Below are 23,140 nucleotides of genomic sequence, written 5' to 3' on the forward strand. Positions count from 1 at the left end.
GCTACTCTATATAAGTGTAGCCTTTTGTCCCTCATTTTTTTAAAAAAAAAATTTCTGTTTATATATATATATATATAAACAGAAATTTCTAACAATTTTTTTATCTAAAATCTAATATTTGAGAATATAATTATATATATAATCCTGTATTTTTAATTAAATTAGTTAATTATTATAAAATAAAAATAAATACATATATAATAATACCATACAATAATCTTTAAATAATAAAAATTATACTGAAACAAAATATAATTATATAATGAACCAAAAATATTGGGATGATCATAATTTTGAGTATTCATACATCTCAAACTAGAATAAGTATACTCATATAATGCACTTAGAGTTTACTACTAATAAACTAGGAAAAACCAAAATATTATATCATATAAATGTATCTTAGCTTCTAATAAAAGGCATCATCATCAACCATACAGCTTTCAATTTCCATCTTTGTCAATAAACCATCATGATAAGCATCTCAATCTTCACTCGCATCTTCAGAATTATTCTGCATAATTATATAGAAAAATAATTATAATTTGAAAAAGTACAACAAGAAAAAAGTAATTAACAGATTAATAATACATACAATATCCGAGCGGCATAGGATAATTGAAACTACTCTTCTTTTCATATCACCAAAGACATAAAATAAGAAACAAAATCATACTATGCTTGAATAAATAATTAAATAAACCAAAGTCTTTTGCTTTAAAATAACAATCATATTCAGGGGATACTATAAGTCACCATAAAGGACATAACTAAAAAATGGACTAACACAACTTCATACTAAATGAGAACTAAAATCAGAAACTCAAGTGCATTGTGCAAGTGACAAGCAGCACATAATAACATTTTTCTCCCTTTTTTTATTTTAACATTATAAGAAGCTCAAACTTTGCATGAAATTACATAATGAAAAAACAAAAACTAAAAAAATTAGAAAAACAAAAAAAATTATAGCTTCCACCCTGATAACAATAATAATAAAATTACATAATAAAAAAACAAAACCAGAAAAACTAAATCACAGCTTCCATCTTCTTCAATTTCAGTTCAAATTAAAAAGATTTGGCATCCTCCTAAATTCTAACAAATAAAAATTTTAAGCTCAACAGTAGATATTCAGAATCCTAATTAACAATTAACAATATATAAACAAATATTAGGGAATAAGAAAAAATTGGTCATACCATATTTATATTTGGAATATGTGTTGATCCATGAGCGCTATTTGCATCAATTGGAAAGTGTTGGGCATCATGTGAAACTACTTTATGAGATATTTATTAAGCTTATTTGAATGGCATTACTTATCATTCTAAATTCAATAACCTATTGACTATTGTAGCTCAAATCTAGAACAAGCAAATGATCAAACAGTTGAATTAAAAAATTTTAATTTGTATAGTATCTATTCTCAAGCAATCTGATAACAGCCCAAAATTCAAATCCAAAGCATGAATCTCACGAGGAAAAAAGAAGAAGAATCCAAAGTAGAAAAAATCAACAAGTTTTGAAGCAATGCACAAACCAAATAGAGTCCATATTCTGGTTTTTTCTTCAGAACACCAACTATAACATAGTATAATTTCTCAAGTGATAAAATATTCTAAAGAGTTGAAGTCACAATTCAGAAACAACTATATGAGATATTTATTAAGCTTATTTGAATGGCATTACTTAGCATTCTAAATTCAATAACCTATTGAGTATTGTAGCTCAAATCAGGAACAAGCAAATGATTAAACAATTGGAATAAAAAAAATTAAATTCACATAGTATCTATACTAATTAAATCTGACCACAGCCCAGAATTTAAATCCAAACCATGAATCTCGCAAGGAAAAAAGAAGAAAAATTCAAATAAAAAAAACAACAAGTTTTGAAATATTAATCGCTTGGCATCATAATTTCCCCACTTCGATTTGGGCTCACCTCGGTTGGCTGTCTTCTTTGATGCATACAGCTCTTAGAAGTCCACTCTGGCCATTGAGGGGTGGCTGGCACACCTGATAGAATTCAGCAAAGCAATAGACTTAGTTACTTACCATACGAGAAACCAATATTTTGATAGGAACATAAATAAACAAATAAAGATTAATTCACCTTAACGAATTTGGCTTTCAGATTTCCAGTCCAATCACCAAGTATCTTAATATGAACGCTTGAGTAATTATGATCCGGGGTGGAGGTTATGGAAAATGGATGCCTGTGATCACAATATGTTTTGCTTGAATTTTTCTCAATGGAAATAAATAAAAACTAACTAAATTTGTATCACGACCTCAATTTAAAAATCATATACAAATCATAGCGAGCAAAATATATCATATCACTATGGAATATATGTTTTTAATTTGTGTCTTCATCACTTGAAATGACACTAATTATATTAAATATGTAAAAAGAGAGTTAAAAAGAACACAATTCATTACATTATTGCAATATAATTATTATGTTGCAACTTTAGATATAATTTCATTCCATGAACATGACCATTAAGATGTCATATTCAGCAAGAGTGATTCCATTATTGCAACTATATAATCTTCAAGTCTAGTTTATACTTTATAGGCAGCCTAGCAACTAGAGCTATTATACCAAAATATTTAGTTTATTTTGTTAAGAACATGAATAAAAATGCATAAGGTTTGCCATAAAAGTGTCTTACATAGGTATGCATCTCTAATATGTCAGTGAGCATGCATAAAAAGATTAGTTACAGAAGCTGTTAATTGATCATAAGCCAATTTAAGAACAAATCATCCAAAGTTTTCCTTCAAACAAATCCAAAGTTATCATAACAAATCACCTAACAACTGGAACTAGACACTTTCTTTAGCTACCAGAAGTCAGTATCATAATACTACTTTCTAATACGCATCAAGATTCTCAGCTCAACACTACAACACACCCAATATCAGTACAATTTTGTGTATGCTTTTCCAGTTGTCTTATCACAATTCACGACAACATCAAATAAACAATATAATGGAATTCAAAAGCTTAATCAGAATAGAACTGAACTGAATAAACACCAACTAATGATTTCATTTTCAAGCAGCTGAACACACACGCACGCACAAAATCGTAAGAACCAAAATTGAAGGCATGCACAAACCAGAGTAAGCAAAACGCAAGCTGAAGCAAATTCACAGAGTAGCACTGTTGCACACACATGCCATTATAATAGCCCTATTCTTGAGAACACCCCTATCAAATCAAACAATGCAAGCTGATAAGCAAAAAGTGAATCAAATCGGAACCCTAAAATCGGAACCCTCTCAAATTTTAGAACAAAATGAAGGTGAATACATACATTCTCGACGACAATGAGCGAAGAGAGGATGAACGCGGTTCTTCCCGATGGTGAGCTCAACGTGACAGCCAGAGCAGAAGGATGAAGAGGAGCGACGATTCTCCAGTGGCAAAGTGGTGTGCGTGAGTGGTGAGTGGGGAGTGGGGAGTGGGGAAGAGGGGCGACGGTGACGGCGTGAGGGTGATGAGTGGCGGTGTGGGGAAGAGGGGAAAAGGATGATGAGTGGCGGCGTGAGGGTTCACGTTTTAAGTGTTGGTGAAAAGGGGATAAAAATATATTAATATAGAATATGGTGAGAAGGGGCTAAAAATTAACTAAGTATTGGTTTATATTTGGTATGAGAGGGTTACGTTGGAGGGAATTGAAGGGAGAATAAAAATTTCACTAAGTGTTAGGATTTGGCCCTACATACATTAGGCATCACTTTTGAAGCGCACCCAAAATATAATAAATAAGTTACTCTTTAAAAGCGTTCCCTTTGATACGAAAAGTGAACCCATAGATATCAACCTACGGCTACGTTTTATAAGTGATTTCTATAATACCTAAGGCTACACTTTTTAAATGATGCCACAATTGTGTATTCTTTTCTCTTATAAAAAGGCAACACGGAGAAAAGCGTAGCCTATTCTATGAATAGGCTACGCTTTTCAAATGTAGCTTAAAAAAAGTGTGGCTGAATGGGTATTTTTCTTGTAGTGACTAAAGGCAACTCGTGGCCAGCGATTTCTGAAGCATTTTGGGCCCAATCCAACTCATTTCTGATGCTATTTAACCCAAGGATTGAAGTGGGATGAACCAATTAGTTAGTTAGTTAGTTTTAGTTTAGTTTTCATCATGCTTTAGTTAGTTTCTAGAGAGAGAATCTCTCACTTCTCTCTAGATTAGGGTTCTTAGTTTTAGATCTAGATCTACTTCTTTTTCTCTTTTAATTTTCCTTTTCCATCTTTAATTGTTCTCTTGTAGTTGTAGAATTCTTCTTCTTTTGTAGTTCTTTGTATTGTTAGTTGTAGTTTATGAATTCTTCTGTAGATCTACATTTCTTCTTCAATGCAATTGGTAAGTTCTTTGTTGTTTCATAATTGTTTTGCCTCTCTATTGTTAATCTCTTGCTTTTGTAGTTGTAGATTCCTTTAATTCTTGCAATTAATAATGTTTGCCTTTATTGCCTTCTATGTATTTGTTAAAATGTTTCTTCTAGTTATGAGGTAGATTTTGTTCCTCTTGGCTTTGGTTGAATAATTGGTGACTCTTGAGTTATCAAACTCTATTGTTGATTGATAATTAAAAGTTGCTAATTAACTTGAATGCCACTAAAGCTAGTCTTTCATCATGATTAGGCTAGGACTTGTGGAACCAAGTTAATTTATCCACTTGACTTTCCTTCATAGTTAGAGGTTAACTAAGTGGGAGCAATGGACAATTCTTATCACAATTGAGGAGGATAATGAGGATAGGACTTCTAGTTCTCATTCCTTGCCAAGAGCCTTCTTAGTTATTAGTTTATTTCCTTTGCCATTTACATTTCTTGTTCATTATCTCAAAAAACCCCCCCAAAAGATACTTCATAGCCAATAACAAGAACACTTTATTGCAATTTCTAGGGAGAATGACCCGAAGTTTGAGTACTTTCGTTATTTTCATTGGGGTTTGTTTTAGTGACAACCAAATTTTTGTATGAAATGATTATTTGTTGGTTTGGAAGCTATACTTGCAACGATATTTCATTTGTGAAATTCTAAACCGTCGAAAAATCCATTCATTAATAGGTTGGACTCCTTAATCTTAGTCATTACAATATCACAAACTCACTCACACTGCACACTCATACATACAACATTTTAGGGTTTTTTATCCATTATTTAATCTCAGCCAAATTTTGAACCCAAGTGTGGTTACTTACCAGACAAATAAATTATCATTACACCAAAATTTCAACCACAACATTTTTTTCTTAGGAAGCCACTTAGATAAAGATGTTAAAAACGTCATTCTTTAAAGATATTTTTTAATAATTAAAATTTAACACATATAACCGATTAAAATGTATTATTTTTATTAAAATTAGACCAGACAAATCAGTTTAGCCAAAAAACTAATAAATTAAATCGTGTTTTTTTAAATATAGTATTAAATGTATTAACTCGAATGTAGCTATTAAGTGTATAAAAATTATGTTTGAATTATGAATTCTTTAAATGAAATTATCCCGTTTAAAATATTTAAATTATGATTTCAATCATAAATTGCAATTATGATTTAAAAATTTTTTTTGATATAATATTACATTTTTTCTTCATTTTACTATTAATATGTTGATATTGCAAGTCTAAATTACAGTATTTTACTTAATCTTGACTGAAAAAGAAAATAGTTACGTGTTTCTATCATTTAATTTATTTAATACACAATGTGCTAACACTAACGATATTTTTAAAAAAAATATATATTGATAAAAATAGATATAATATAATTACAAATATAACATAAATAAATAAAATATATAAATAAATGTGAAACCAATATGTTTACCAATGTCTTTGTTAAATTTTATAAATTAGAGAATAAATTATGTATTCGGTTGCTTGGTGATCACATAGATGATCAAGTAATTGGATTGTAAGTTGATCTCATAGTGTACATCTTATTTTTTTCTCATTTTTGAATGAAAGCGAGAATTAAGGGAGTAAGTAGTAATATATAAAGAAAAAAAAATTTGCACCACAACACATAATTATAACCTAAAGAAATATTCATATTAAAATTTTACATAGTGCAAATCATGAAGATCAATCACAATGTACTGGTCACTTCTTTCTATTTTTTACCATGATATGAGTTTTTCTTTTCTAGTCAAGAATCTAATAACATCTAATTGAACAAAAAAATTGAATTTAAAGTACCAAATTAAGGACAAATGAGTGAATAATATAAGAAATTATAACTTCGAACGTGTATAAAATAAAAAGAATTTACTGATTTATTTTATATTAAACGATAAAACTAACAATAGTATATTAATAAAAGGATATACCTTTAAAAAAAAGTCACAATACAATTTTAAACATTTTCATAAATAAACTGTTAAAATTTTTGTTATCGACAAAATGATGCTATTATACAATTTTTTAGCAAAACTTAAAATCAAAAGGAAAATAATTTTGTGTGGGTTAATATAAATTAATTACGTACCAAATAAGTAGAATCGTTCATTTGTTTGTTTCAATATATCATCATGAGCAAGCAAATTAAAATGATTATCCAGAATTTTATGATCATCAACCAAATGTACTATACCTGACTCCATCTTAAAAGATATTTTGCACGTGTTTACAGTCAGAAGATATATTCTACTTGATTTCTCGATCTCAAAATTTGAGAAGACATAGACTTTCCTTTGTACCAATTCATTCTCAAATATTTTTGTCAAATAATTCTTGATTGAACAATGAATTTTATCGTATTGCAAAACAAATTAAATATAAAATCTATTAGCATTTACAAAGCTATTAAAAAGAATTATCTTTGACTTGATTGAACAATGAATTTTATCGTATTGCAAAATAAATTAAATATAAAAGCTATTAGCATTTACAAAGCTATTAAAAAAATTGTCTTTGACTTGTGAAATGGTGTACTTATAAAATTAACTTAAAATATGAACTACAAATATTTATAAGAATTTAATTTTGATGCACTGACAGTGTAAAGTAGTTTTATACGTGTATCCAATTCCGTAATGACACATCAATAAAAATAAATACATTTCATATTGACCGCGTGAATGGTCATCTAAAAGAACGGATGTGATTGCACGACTATGTAAAACACTTTACACTGTTAGTGCATCAAAATTAAACTCTATTTATAAGATGAACTTAGCATTATTTGAAAAAATTTAGTAAATGAATCAATTAATTTCATCATCTATTAGAACTATTTCTATGTAAACCATTTTACTCTTGTCAAACTTGAATGAAACTTTTTATAGTCTTATAATTCTTGTCTTTATTTTTCATATTTTCTCTTCGTATAATCTACTATAGGTGATACTATTAATAGGATCGTAGTCAATAGTCATTAGGTATGAAAAAAAATAGAATAAAGACTATGTGAAAATTATAAATATTTTAAATAATAAACATGAAAGAAAATTTACTGCTTATTATATATACTAATAATATGTCAATAATTTTAAAAATTTACTAATAATACTAAAATAGAATATAATTAATATCTAATATTTTAATAATTAAAAACCTAAAATAAGTTAATAGATAATAATAATTAATACCTAAAATAGGGTAATTTACGCAAATAAAATGAATGAGCAAAACCTTTATGCAAATACAACATTGGCAATTTTCAGACGCAAATGCAATAAACGCAACTGTATATAATCCGCTACACCCTGTAGCGGAACTCAATTGCACGTAATCCGTTACAGGGTACCGCGAATTACGTTAAGGGCTGCATTACTCATAAACCGCTACACCCTGTAGCGGTTTATACTCATATGGTACTACACTCATAATCCGCTACACCCTCTAGCGGATTATGAACAATGTGGAAGCTTGGGAAGATGCCTATATATACCAGTCTTACAGTAACAACTCGTGATGCAAAATATACGAAGTTATACAATACAGTCTCCATAAATAATAAGCCATAGAAATATAATAGGCACGAGGCATTAACAGTAACACGAATTTAATTTCTACATTAGGCATAAGTCATAAGTCATACAAATAGGTCAGAACCAAGACTAACACAAACACACCAAAGGAACTAACACTAACACCCGAAAGTGTAAATTGCTACAGGAGAATATAAAATTCAAAAAACTAGAAGCACACAAACTAGAAGTCCTACGAACTACCGGCAACGGTGGAGCCTCTCCGGGGCAAGACCTACGCATGTGCCCAGGCTGTCTGTAGAGCCCGTATCGCTTCGGTCAGTTAGGGTCGGCCTCATCTATGTTGTTCCGGATTCTGGTAGACCTCGGTCGCCAATCACGACAACGCCTCAAGCTGGGGTCCGGAATAATGGTCGGACCGTCATAAGGTGGCCAAAGTCCCTCTGGTATTGGTGGCACGAAACCCATCTGGTACACCCTGAACACCTTCTGCATGGTGTAGACCTCGTCGACATAGATAGACCAGTCAAGCCGTGACTGGGCACAACATGCAATCACATGGCAACATGGGTAATGGAGAGCTTGAAAGTATCCACAGTCACATGTACGATGCTAGAGGGAAACTGGGTACGTCCCAAGTGAAAAGCTCCCGATGGGCGTCGTCTCGGCAACGGTGTACTCAGACTGGTGTCTATCGAACAGGGTGACAATGAAACATCTGGAGTCTTTCAAGTTGTGCTCCATCGCCTTCATAAAAGACTGGCAAAACTTGGCACCGCTGGCCAATTGGGCCTCTGCCGTCTGACCACGAATCACGAACAACTCCGCTAGCCGACCATATGTGGACTTTACTAGGGCAGTAACCGGAAGATTCCATGTACCTTCAGAACAGAATTAACACACTCAGATATATTGGTCGTCATGTGACCGAACCGTCTGCTACCATCCTGGTGCTGAGTCCACTTATCGTATTCTATTCTGTTCGCCCAATCATACATTGCCAGATTCTCAGTCCGCATTATATCAAACCAATAGTGAAACTCTGCCTCAGTCTTCGCATAAGCAGCATTCACAAGCAAACGCTTTGCATCCGTGCCCTTGAAACTGAGTGTGAAGTTAGTTACAACATGCTGAATACAAAATGCTCGGTACGCATGCGGGGGTAACCACCCTTTATTTGGGTTCTCTAGTGCAGCCTTGATGCCATTGTGCCTATCTGAGATGACCAGTATCCCCTGTTGCGGAGTCACATGTTGCTGCAGGTTGGTCAGGAAGAAAGACCAAGACTCGGCATTTTCCCCCTCCACAAGACTGAAAGCAACAGGCAAGATGTTGGAGTTCCCATCTTGAGTGATGGCCAGGAGCAAAGTCCCTCCATACTTGCCATACAGATGAGTACCGTCTATGCTTACCAATGGCTTGCAATGTCGGAAAGCTTCAACACAAGGAGGAAACGTCCAGAAAAGACGATGAAAGTACACGATTGAGTCATCCACGTCATCACCAACGCGAACCGGAGATGTCTTCAACGTAACCGTCCCCTCTATGGTGGACTGAACACCAAGGATCCAACAAGGTAGCTCGGCGTAGGACTCTTCCCAGTCCTCGTATATCTGTGCTACCGCCTTCTATTTTGCCAACCACGTATTCCTGTAAGTTGGCTTGAACCCGTACGTTCCTTCGGTAGCTTCTTACAACACCTTTATCGATACCGCCGCATTGGCTCGAACCAGAGAAAAGATCTTCGCACAAATCATGTGATAATCGATGTAGCCAAGCATGTGTGTAGTCCATTGTACCGCCAAACCTCCCAGGTTCCCTTCCGTGCTCGAAGGCTGATGCGAATCATCTATGTGCAACCCTTCCCAAACTCCTTGCATCTCCCATGGTACTTAAGATGATCTGACTCCATCACTCTATACTCAACACCGCGCCGAATGCTGTAATCCTTTACAGTAAGCATAGCTTCCTCCTTACTATGGAAAGATTGGCCAACTTGAAATTCAGCTACAGAATTTTTCTCGTGCAAGCCTTGACCCCCAAAGGTTGGTGCTGATACCGCCGGTTGGTTGATGGCTCCCAGATCCAGGGTAGAATAATGTGCAGGTTGCTCATGTGTGCCGGCACTTAACGGTGGTTGACATGTTGCAGGGTTTGTCGGAATTTCATCATCGCTGTCCCCTCCAATGTCAGTAGGCTCTTCGTCGGAATCATTCTCTAGCATAGCATTTTCCACCCGATCCGGTTCCCCTTCATGTCCTACATCTGGAGATGGATGAGTTGAGGTGAATGCCCCAACTGGACCGGCTGGCCGATACTCCAACAAACACTCAGGTGCAACGACGGGTATCGAGGTGGAGGCACCCCCATCGTGGTGGACTGGGGGTTTGGAGCGGATGCACCAGAACTATCGATCCCATGTTCCATCTTCGCAAACAACTCATGTATCCTCACTTCTGAAAAACTCTGACGATAATGAAACAACACCTGCATATCTTCATCTGTTCGTAACACGAACATTTCATATTACACGCCGGTTGACACAACCGCAATAGGGATCTTGTAGAACAGCTTCTTCACCCACTTTGTGCCACCCGAGGCCAACTTCTGCAGTATGCTGCTCTTCAGATCCAACATTGTATCAGACGACCTAACAAAAATACTCAGCGGTTCTCTGTCTGTAAACTTCACACCGTGTCTCTTACTCTTTTTTATTTTTCCAGAATGATGCACTAACACCAAAAAGCTCTCTTCACTCTCCATTCCTCAAGTTATGAATGAATGAGAATGACACTCTACACAACTTGTTGGGTATATATAGGCATCTTCCCAAGCTTCCACATTGTTCATAATCCGCTAGAGGGTGTAGCGGATTATGAGTGTAGCACCATATGAGCATAAACCGCAACAGGGTGTAGCGGTTTATGAGTAATGCAGCCCTCAACGTAATCCGCGGTACCCTGTAGCGGATTACGTGCAATTGAGTTTTGCTACAGGGTGTAGCGGATTATATACAGTTGCGTTTATTGCATTTGCGTCTGAAAATTGCCAATGTTGTATTTGCGTAAAGGTTTTACTCATTCATTTTATTTGCGTAAATTGCCCCCTAAAATATCATTTTATTCTACAATCGAGTAATAATTTTTCATTTTTTATATCTATACATATTCCCCAATCCCTTTTCATATGTATGATTAACAATTTTTTTTAAATGGTGATATTTTAATTTTTTTCTTTCACGTATTTTTATATATTAGCAAGAAAGCAAAATTACGTATTGTGACTCTCTTTCTTTTTTCACACCTTAATCTTAATTAGTCAATCTTGTGTCCAAAACAGATATTAGTTAATCATAATTAAATTTTTAATCATTCTAATTTATTGATGAATTATATTTCTCTTAATAATTGCATTACTAATCTAAAATACAAAAAAAAATGGTGATACATATATCAAAAAAGAAAACAAACTTAAAAAAAAAATCATATTAAAAAGTTTAAAAATAACATATCCATAAAGAATAGTCATAATATATAAATTGAGACAACAATTTAAATTTCTCTAAAATTAATTTAATCAACTACTAATATTAGAACTAAATTATTTAATTAATATTTAATCTATTCTAATCCTTAGATACATATAGATTATAACTCTTACCAACCAACCGAAATAACATCATAAGATCGAATACTTAGAATCGGTACAAATTTAGACTATCTTCTTGTTAAAATTGTCAAACTAAATTGACTTTTATTCTCTTTAATGGCATTGCATTAATGCACCAAAAGACCGGTAGTTTCTGAAAAAAATACAATATGTTATAAAATTATTTTTAATACAAAAAGCTTAAGAGAAAAAAAATTTAAATATAGTACCAATCTTTGAATTGCATCTTCAAGGTTGGCACGAATTTTTCAAAATTGAACCTAAATTGAGGAAATTCGATCTCATTATATGCTCCACTTCGAATATTTTTGGACAAACGTATAAAACGTAGAGGGGATGTGACTTCAACTTGACCTACAAAGCTCCTTAGAAACAATTGCCCAATCAAAAAAGAATAACAGATTAGAAAAAAAATGCTTTGATTCTTAGATTTAGACTCACTAACCACAAAGAAACACTATATATAGCTTTTAGTAGTACAAAAATAATTATAGAAATTAATTATTGCAATATCAATTTACCTCTCTCCGTAAAGTCACCGCCGTACTAGTTATCTGAACCCAAACAACTGCTCTTAAAGAAAATGAATGAAGTACTGAAGGAGTGGAATAAACGAACGGAATACTTGAAGTGAGTCTAACGAGTAAGACAACACCGGAAACCTAACTAGGAATCAAACTAGTCTTCTCCCTTATTTCTTTTATGAACTCACTGACTCCTTTTTCCTTCTCCCCCACTTCGTTCCTTTCCAGTGAGTCAAGCGAGTCTGTTTCGTTCCTCTTTCTTCAAAGAGTGGCTAATTCCCTTCTTCCGCTTTGGTTGGTTTATCCTATCCCTTTAGTACATCTCAATATAAAATAGCAAAAAATTGAGTAAAGTGACAATTAGGTCCTTAAAGTTTTTGACTTCAGATTAATTAACCCTTGAAAAAAATAAAATACAAATTTGGTCCTTCAAGATAGTAAACAATGGACACGTTATCTCCGTCTATTAATTTATCATGTAAAATTTATTGATGATGATTATATGTCTCTACTAATTAGTCTTAAGTCGAAATCTTCAAGGACTTACTACTTAACTTTAATACTCTAAAAAATTTAACATAAATATCTTCACTAACATTTTAATAATTCTATAAAATTTTAAATAATTATAAATTTAAAAAAAAGTGAGTATAAAACTAAAATTAAATTAAATAAATATAAAACAATTCAATTATGTATGTATGTATATAATATATATAATAATTAGCACATAATATAGTAAAGGATCACAATAGCTTGGTGACATGGCTTGTTAAAACCCAGCAAGGGGGCATAGGTTCGAACCTCCTTCCGTGCATTTTGGAATATTGGATCCAATATTCAAATGCAACGCACACTAGGGGAGCGCCGGAGTACCGAAGACCTGCGGTTGGTTAGGAGCACCGTAGGACCGCCTGGTTCACGGATTGAATCAAACTGGTCGATTTTGGTCGGTGGCCAATTTTGGGCAGTTTAATTCTTTCTTCGGTCCAAACCTTAACCGAACCGACAAGATCACCGGTTTACTAATTTTTTGGTCGAATCGGTCGGTCCGGTCTAATTCTTACAATATAGTTCTATAAAATACACGATCAACCACCAGTTATCAAATTTGAAAAAGAGTCAGAAGAAATGGTTCGATCCTCTTATTTTGATTTCTCGAACCGAGAGATCCATGAATCGGGATCTTAATGCATGTAGATACAGATGGTTCAATGGGAGCAAGAATTTCCAGGAACATTTAGAACTTCTCAGTTCTGAGCAGAATAGCCGTTTTCAAGTACAAAATTAATTTTGACAAAAATAACATGATTTAATCGATTATATATGTTAAATTTTAATTATTAAAATACATCTTTAAAAAAAATATTTTAGTCGTCTTTATTTAAGTGATTCTCTTTTTGTTATTGGTGCCCAAAACAACAAAACATTTTTTTTGGTCATGAACAACACAACCTTTTTTTGTCCGAACACAAGAACTTAATCAATTTCTATGAATCTTCCTTTTTCTTTTCGGACTTGTTTGTGTCCTCTGTGTCTACTGCCTAGCTTGTCAATGGATTTGGGGTGAACGATTTTTCATTTTCATTTCTTGGAAGTTTGGTAAGGGTGTAGAGATTCCCAAGGCCCAACACAAAAGATGGCTGAAATAAATTATTAGTAGTTTCCTACGACTACGGATGCCCAACCCAACAGAAATCCCACAAAAGATGACCAGAAAAAAGAAAGAAACAAAGTATTGATGGTAAGTAAAGAAAGAGCACCTTTTGTTTCCCTGACCAATAAATAAATAAATAAACAAATAAGAGCACCTTTTGTTTGCATTTTGATTGTCTATTTCTGTTGTCAGTTGTCACTATTTTTGTTTTTAAAATTTTGTTGAAAAAATAAAAACAAAAATAATAAAATTTTATTCTAAAAATAAAATATCTAAAATAAAAATCTCTATATATAATCTCTTTATATATAATAGGAAAGTACATGATTCATTACTCGACAAGTATCTAACCTCTATAATCGACATGTGGCACAGTGAAAAAATAAGGGTATCTAAGTAAATAAAAGTTGTTTAGATGTCAAATTTAAAACTGTTGTGTATATATAAATAATGACAAAATCCTAAATTGAACATTTGTTAGCGGCTACTATTTCAAAATTCAAAACCCCATTCTCCTCCCTCGTCAAATCTCTCTCCATCCGTCTCTCCGCCTGTCGGTACTAAAGCTTTGCACTGTCACCGAAGCAAATACAGAAACTTTGCTCTCGATGCAAACAGAGGAACCGTTGGTACAGATTTTTCATCTGTTCGTGAAAACCAAAGCTCAATCCGTTCGCAGTTACTCAGCATGGATGGTGTCGTTGGCGGTGTTGCAGAGGTAATTTTTTTTTAGAGTTAGAATAGTTACACAAATCGTTGTGTTTATACAAAATCAATGAAACTGAGAGAGTGTTTCTTTGGCACGGTAAATAAACTCAGAATGGATCTCAGATTTAGTTTCAGAGCTTGAATGATTCTTGATCTGTTGTTTTAATGTATGTAATATTCAGAAATGGTGTTGGAGCGCATCTTGAAAGAAGATTTGCAGAAGGACTATTCTACGACCGGTGAAGAAGTTCAAGAAGGTAATATTTGGTTCTCTTTTATTGATCGATTGGTAAATTTGGGGTTTAGGGTTGATACTGTGTTGCTACTGTCAATGAAGAGGCAACAGCTTAGCAGCAAGATAGTGATGCTAGAAAGCTAACCGGAAGTTATTTACTGTCCAGGAAAAAAAAGAGAAGAATGGTGGTAGAGATCTTACCGTTGAAGGTGCTATCGACTATGAGGCAGAGGTATTTTTTTTAATTTCAAAACAAAAAAGTACTTTATGTATTTATTTTTCTAATCTCCTGTTTTGGCTGAAGGTTGGGGTTGGATTCATAAAGCAGGGAATGAGGTTTGATGGTTGATGACTGATTCGTATGAGGCTGTGATAGGCGGCTTTAATTTTGGTTAAATTTTTTTGGAGAATGATGATGAGGAGGGACGGCTTCCACAGCAGAACGGCGTCGCAGCCACTCCTTTCCCAGTAGCGACGACGGGTGCTGTGAAGGCATCAAAGCAGTTTGGTACAAGATTGTTGATTTAATCTTCTATTGCATAATGATTTCCTGTTAAAGATTATGTCAGTTCATTACCTTTTATTTGATTTAATCTCTAGCACCATGCGTCTTTTTAAACAACCAAGTTCAAATATCATGGTGAGGACTTCTCTTTGCTACGGTCTTAGCCTTTGGATTTACCCTTCTAATTAGCATCATTACAGCTACCACAAACCCAGGGTAGTTAAAATCTTCACTCCCAAGAATAAGGAAACAATTAAGTACCAATTATTTTTTATTCGAAGAAGTTTAAGTTATTCAAGACACAACTAAAATATGTTTATGCTCTTTGAACAAACATCAGGGTTTAATATCAACACCGAGTATGTTTTTAGTCTCATATTGTTAGTTTTGCATTATATTACCCATATATATAGTTCTACATTCAAGATAAGAAATACCTGCAATATACTATAGAACGAGGTCTATTTAGTATATATTATGATTGTTGTGAATTATTTAGTATATATCCCATGACTTATGATCTCCTCCTTGATTTCCTGTTTTTGAATAGTGCCACAGATTTGATCAAATTCATTTAAAAAAATTTTAGAGTCTACTATGATTATTTTTACGTACTTTTAAAATTAAATATATTTTCTCATCTAATTAATGAGCTGTGTTTTTCATAACTGCAGTTGGATTATTAGCTAGCTTTCTTTTCCCAATTTTTGTACAGTGATTTGTTTTTAAGTAAGTTAAATGGCTGAAAATACTTTCTTAATAGACTTTTATCATATTGTATTAAAGAAGTTTTCTTTGAGTGATAAATTAGGATACTATGACTGATATAGTTGTTTGCTTGATATTATATTTGCAATAAAATTTAAAAAGGTTGGTAGGACAAAGGAACTTCTAAAACCAGAAGGGTTAATTGAGCAGGTCGAACTAAGAAAAGTTGTTGCATCTCCATCTGAATATATTTTGAACTTTGAACTTAATAGCTTAATCTTTTTGCTTTGCATATCATGTCTTTGATGATTGGACTTAACATCCCTTTAGTTGAAATACCACTATCTTTTATTCATTTGTGCTTTATAGGTAGCTACCTAAATGTTACATTGTTGCAGAATTTTCTGTATTTCTGTGGTGAAACAAAATTGATTTTCTTCCCCTAAATATTTGTTATCATATTCTTCTTCTACATAGGGTTACATGTAGGTATATATAATGATAAAGGTGTTTATTTACAGGATTTATGAATTTTATTTACCTTGAAATTTGTTTCAATCGCTGTACATATATGTTAACATGTTGTGTTTTATCCGTGACGTATAGCTGCTGTGTTTATTTATCATAAGTTTATGTGTTCATGTAGTCACATATTTTGAGTTGTAAATGAAATAGAAGCCATTGCCTGTTCTTTATTTTACTATTGTCATACTAGCTGGATGGAATGAATGCCTTTTTATCAATGTAGTGTTCTCCTTCCATATTGTTACTTCATTATGAAGATAATAAGGCAGACAAAATAAACATTTTAGTTATTTTAAAAGTGAGCTAAAATTTATATTTAAGCATGTTTTCTTGATGAGAAAATTAATGTTGATTCAGGTTGCATTTGCAAAAAGGAAACTGAAAGATCCAAATTTGAGAATGGCCATAGGATATGTAAGATGTCATTATAATTGGATTAAGCTATAAACATTTTTGCATTTTGCAATAACTATGGTGATAGAAAAGTCTGATGTTTAATGTCTCTTTTCTTTTCTAACAATGAATTTTACTTTGAATCTGTATTTTGTTTTTTTTTTTTTTTTTGGTGAATGTGGGGCTGTATCTTGATGAAAGTAGGTAGTCAAGTAAAGCTCTTCTTCATCATTTTTTTTATTTTTCTATAAATTTTTATTAGAATCATTATTTTATCTTTCTACTTTTTTATGAGTCCAGTTATGTGTTCAGATAAGAAATTGTAGATTCAAGGATTAGAATTTGGAGTTTTAACGTGAAAGCCACTATTATGCTAGATCTAAGAAAGAGATTTAGGAAAGTCACCATTATAGACTGGAATTTGGGATTTGTTCAATAGAGGAATGCTTCCTTTTTAATTATTTTCACATATTATAGATTATGCACTAATATAAAGCTTGAAGTACCTTTGAAGTTTATTTCATAAAATGATGCTATAAATACTATTCTACTTTTATATGTCATCTATCTGTTCATGACTTTGCACTGATAAATTTTTACTTAAAAGTGTTGATAGTGAATTCACGTTAGTATGCTTTTGGCCTTTAAATAATTTCCATTTAACACTTTAATAGTCCTTAAGGGATGAAATATGTACAATTTAATCGCTAAATATTTTTTGGTTGTGTTGTAGTCTTTAAGAGATTAAATGTGTATAGTTTCAATGGCTATAGAGTTTGCTTTTAATTTGTGCAGTTTGCATCTGCTAATTCTCCGAGCATATTAATCTATGCAAGAAGATTTTTATATTTTGAAAATTCTCAGACAAAAAATTTTGATAAGGCGTGTGTGTGAAATCTCACAAGAGATTCAAGAAAAATTAGAGGAATTCCATATAATCTAATTGGTTTATTGTATAATTTCTAGAAGAGGTTTTTTTTAATGAATAATAAAAAATAAAAAATGATATTTATCTCATTTAGGATTCAATTACAAAATGTTCTTAATCTGAAATGTGCTTTAAATATGATGTTGCAAAAAAATTATGTTTTAGGTGGTTACGAACTAAATACCAAAAGAGGGATTAATGTATGAATGGTGTAATACTCTAATATTCAAATCCTTATGCTCGAGTTATAAGTCAATGATATTATGGTGGTACGACCCTCAAGGTGGATTTTTATTACATAATTATAAGTAAAATAGAAAGGGGTATTAATCGAAAAGCCTGAAAAGAGTAAAAACAAAATCGCAAAGTCGTATTACTCACGCATCGACAAATAAAAGATAAAGCGTGAAGTCGAAAGCGATATACAGATAAAGGCATCTAGGAGAATAAGAGAAGGACAATATATAGATATATATAACATAAGTAAATATCCACTAGTCGCGGCCCGCGAAGTTTAGGCCGACTAGGGTACAGTATGAAAGTAGTTGACAACAGTATTTCCTAATCTCTCCCAAAAAAACATAAGAACCTCTATAGGCAAGTTCAAAAGAGTCTAATACATAATATAAGCTTTTCCAAATAAAGGTGGAGAGATTCTAAACAAAATATAAAGTAGAGAATATAAAGATCTTTGCCACCTCTCAGATGAATCACAGCTCACTTCTGAGCACCTAAACCTGCATCTGAAAAACAAGAGATATATACAGAATGAGAACCCCCGACCCATGGGTTCCCAGTACGGTAAAAGTACCAAATAAATACAATGCATTGTAATAAAAACTCACTAAGCATCCTAGACTTCCTTTCACCGAATATTCCTCCTATGTTCTCGCTAATCCATAAATAGGCAACTGTCATAAGGGAATGCTAAATTTAATTCATATTCTTCATGTTTCCTAACTTTCTAACTCTCCGACAAATCAGAATCGAAATCATAAGCCAAACCATCACTAGTTACTTTGTCTCAGCAATTCTATACTAATACTTCATATTCTTACATGGAGCAAGTGAAATCACTTCACTGCGTCTACCCAGGGAACTCAAATTGTCACATTTAGTAATCATCATTTTAAATTAATCATATCATTATTCCATCTCAACAAGAACAGCCCTCAGCGTCAACTGACACCAGCATGAGGAACCTCTCAGTTGTACAACCATAATCAATACAGACAAGTAATACACAATTAAGGTACAAGTAGAACAGATAGCATATAGTCAGGTAACATAACATATATGATATAGCAATCCAAATAAATAGGCAAACCCAAACAATTCAAACATATGCAAATGTTGTATGCCTGCCCTATGGCTGATGAGTTTCATCTGTCGATTATAAAGCCAACCCGACAAGTCCTGGTAGCTAACCATTGGGCTGTCCCTCTATCGTGCATCCCCAACTCGAGTTATTCACAATCATAATCATAATCACACAACACCCACACTGGTGTTTATTCACGGGGATGAGCTCATCCGGAACTTTCACAGTGTCTGGCCACGCTTACGACATAGGGTCAGCAGAATCTCGGATCTCAACCTGGAGCAAGTGGAGCCGACCCACTGCATCTACCCAAGGAAATTTGAAACTCAGATAGTTTCACAAATCTCAAATCAACCTCGATTGGGAGCAAGTGGGGGCTAACCACTACATCTACCCCAGGAGTTGCAAACCAAACCCGGAGCAAGTGGAATCAACACCACTGTATCTACCCAGGCAGGTATATCTCACCACATCTCGGAGCAAGTGGATCAATGACTGCATCTACCCAGGAAGGTATATCTCACCACATTCCGGAGCTAGTGGATCAATGCCACTGCATCTACCCAGGCAGGTGTCTAAAAGTTTAACTTGGAGCGAGTGGAATCACCACTACTGCCGCTACTACCCAGGCGTCACAATCTCTGACCCGGAGCAAGTGGGACGAACCACAACCCTTGCGTCCACCCGGGGAGCCTCTATACTAACCAACCTGGAGCAAGTGGGGCGCAACTACAACCCTTGCATCTACCCAGGAGGTACGTTCTCATATGCCCAGGAGGAACCAAGGAGGGGATCCTAGCCTCCCAACATCTCGTTGGGGCCGATTTTACAATACCATGAGGAACAAGGAAGGGGATCCTCACCTTCCTTCATCTCTCTGGGGTCACACTTTCGAGAAAGAGAGTGATAAACCCCAATTTGATGGTTTATCTTGTGTTGAATTTAGGGGATTTTATCAACTTTTCCCATATTTATTCACTAAAATAGCATAGTTTTATAAATTCTCCTTAAATTGTGCTTAAGAGTGAAAACATATTTTTTAGACCCAAAAATTGATAAATTTAATTCACTTTAATTCCATTCGATGCCTTGATATGTTTGTTAAGTGATTTCAGGATTAGAAGGCAAAGATTGGATTGAAGGAATGAAGAAAAAGTACTTAAAAATGGAGAACTTATGAAGAAATGAAGGAATTGCTAAGCTGTCAATCATGACCTCTTCATACTAAAATGATCATAACTTGAGCTATAGAGATCCAAATAAGGCGATTCTAGTTGCATTGGAAAGCTAAGATCCGGGGCTTCAAAATGATATGAATTTTACCATAATTGCCTTACATTTAGGTGACGCTCACACATCACCCATACGTGCATATCGCAGGAGCAGTGTGACTCACTTAAGGCAATTCGTGGCCAGCGATTTCTGAAGCATTTTGGGCCCAATCCAACTCATTTATGATGCTATTGAACCCAAAGATGGAAGGGGAATGAACCAAGTAGTCATAGTTTAGTTTTCATCATAGTTTAGAGTAGTTTTCTAGAGAGAGGAGAGGATTAGGGTTCTTAGTTTACTCCTTTATAGATCTAGATCTCTTTCTCCTTCTCCTTCTATTTAGTTTTCCTTTACTTTTACTTGTTCTAGTATTTTACTTCTCTTGTTAATTCCTTTATTTTGTTAATTTTAGTTCATGCACTCTTTTGTTGATTTCAATTCTCCTTTAATGCAATTTATGATTTCCATGTCTTTTTATATTTGCCTTAGTTTCCATTGTTGATTTCTTGCTTTGATTAGTTATAGCTTCCTTTAATTCTTGCAACTGATGATGTTTTTTTTTATTGCCCACTAGGTGTTTGATGAAATATTTCTTTTAGTTATGAGCTAGATTTTTCTCCTCTTGGCTTTGGTTGAGTAATTGGAGACTCTTGAGTTATCAAGGTCTTTTGTTGATTGACAATTAGAAATTGCTAGTTGATTTGAATTCCACTAAAGCTAGTCTTTCCTTAGGATTTGACTAGGACTTGTGGACTCAAATTGATTACCTCCACTTGACTTTCCTTCATAGTTAGAGGTTAACTAAGTGGGAGCAATGGACAATTCTTGTCACAATTGATGATGATAATGAGGATAGGACTTCTAATTCTCATTCCTTGCCAAGAGCTTTCTTAGTTGTTAGCTTATTTCTCTTGTTATTTACATTCCTTGTCTCTTATTACAAAAACCCCAAAGCATTCCTTCATAGCCAATAACAAAACACTTCATTGTAATTCCTAGGGAGACGACCCAAGATTTAAATACTTCGGTTATTTTTATTGGGGTTTGTACTTATGACAAACAAATTTTTTATTAAGGATTGTTTGTTGGTTTAGAACTATACTTGCAACGAGATTTCATTTGTGAAATTCTATACCGACCAAATTTTTCCTTCATCAGAGAGCTTAAGATAAAACAATCATTCAAAGCCATATTTTCATTTTCAGTCATAAATCAATATTTATCATGGCCATCCAACTCATAACATAACCCATAACCAGCCAATAATCATTATTAAATACAGTCCTTTGGCTCACGGCATACACCGCATTTCCATCATCACCCTCAGTAACTCATACAATCATCATTACTCATCATTTATCATTGATTCTCACTTTACTTCCTCCACAAGTTACCACATGTCCTAACTTCTTTTCATTACAAGGCATACTATAAGGTTTTAAGACATAAAGGGTGAGAATGAATGCTTAAAAGTCTGAAATTCGGCTTTAAAAACTCAAAATCAACTTTTGCTGAAAACAGGGTCACGCGTGCGTGTCGCCCATGCGCACGCGTGGAAGGTGAAAAAGTAGAGTGACGCGTGAGCGTCGTCCTTGCACGAGCGTGGGAGTCAGAAAAGCAGAGTGACACGTGCGCGTCAGCCACGCGTATGCGTGGATGCGTTTTGCGCTCCTCGCACAATACCAGCACAGTACCCGTGCAACTCTCTGGATTTTCTACGAGGCATTCGCATTAGTGCAGCGACACGTACGTGTCAGACAGGCGCACGCGTGAGAGAGTAAAATCGTGAGTGACGCGTACACGTCGGCCATGCGTGTGCATCGGGGTACATTTTACTAAAAATTTTACTAAGTTAAAAAGTTGGAGAATTATATTTTTAAACCCCAAAATTTCAACACACATAACTTCTTCCACAAAATTCCTTTTTCAACCATTTCCAAATCGTTGGAAAGATCGTTGAATAAATTTTCATAAAAATTCAATTTTGAAGAAAATTCAAACTCCGTGGACCGAGTTACGGACTGCCAAAGTTGGTCAAAAATCAGTTTCTACCCAAAAATAGAAATCACAAATTTTTCCAGTGTTCACAAGCCAAATTCATTTCCACTCATCCAAATGACCACAACCCAACGACATTCACATAATTACACACAACTAAAACCAAACCTAATTCATCTACACAATTTCACCCAAAACTATCAAATTCCACACCTCAATTACTCAAACCTTATTATTTAATAATCAAACCAATTATTCACACATTCAATATCAAAGATCCATCCAATCTCTTATATCATCAAACAATACACACATTAACATACCTTCATTACCTCTTTCCGGCCTCCGACCCAAGATTCACGACATCCGGCCCAAATTCACAATTTAAATGCATATTTCACAAACCAATATTCATTATCCAGTTCATCAAATCCTCAACACACCAAACATACAAATTCACAAAATTCTCAACTCAATCATTAATTTACATTAGATATCAATTATGCATATTAGTGTCAACTATTCACACAATCCAAACTTAATCCTAGGGGCATCTAGCCTAGGAATTCTCATCACACCACACGGTACTTAAATGAAACTTAAACCATACCTCTTGTAGCCAAAATAATTGAATTTCTTCTTGAGAGTCTCCACCAATCCTTAGATCCAAGCCTCACCAAAGCTCCTCAAGCAATATCAATCTTCCAATTGTGCACCAAAATCACCAGTA

General features: G+C 33.8%; 2 protein-coding genes and 1 long non-coding RNA gene across 4 annotated transcripts; 1 reads left to right on the forward strand and 2 right to left on the reverse strand.

Moving 5' to 3' along the window:
* On the reverse strand, positions 265-9,761 carry LOC107640595. The gene is made up of 7 exons (XM_016344106.2): positions 9,642-9,761; positions 8,911-9,595; positions 8,592-8,848; positions 8,332-8,504; positions 2,119-2,242; positions 1,948-2,021; positions 265-514 (listed from the first exon to the last, which is right to left on the reverse strand). The coding sequence occupies exons 1-7, from the start codon at positions 9,759-9,761 to the stop codon at positions 460-462; spliced, it is 1,488 nt and encodes a 495-aa protein (XP_016199592.2). The 3' UTR covers positions 265-459.
* On the reverse strand, positions 9,817-10,604 carry LOC107640594. The gene is made up of 2 exons (XM_016344105.1): positions 10,515-10,604; positions 9,817-10,374 (listed from the first exon to the last, which is right to left on the reverse strand). The coding sequence occupies exons 1-2, from the start codon at positions 10,602-10,604 to the stop codon at positions 9,817-9,819; spliced, it is 648 nt and encodes a 215-aa protein (XP_016199591.1).
* On the forward strand, positions 14,300-17,058 carry LOC110272059. 2 transcript variants are annotated; one of them, XR_002362984.1, is made up of 5 exons: positions 14,300-14,535; positions 14,708-14,782; positions 14,927-14,992; positions 15,065-15,268; positions 16,856-17,058. It is a non-coding gene; the product is annotated as an uncharacterized LOC110272059 (long non-coding RNA). The 2 variants fall into 2 exon arrangements; XR_002362983.1 differs by having other exon boundaries at positions 15,065-17,058.

The sequence above is a fragment of the Arachis ipaensis genome, chromosome B05 (assembly GCF_000816755.2).
Source record: "Arachis ipaensis cultivar K30076 chromosome B05, Araip1.1, whole genome shotgun sequence".
Classification (NCBI taxonomy): Eukaryota; Viridiplantae; Streptophyta; class Magnoliopsida; order Fabales; family Fabaceae; genus Arachis; species Arachis ipaensis.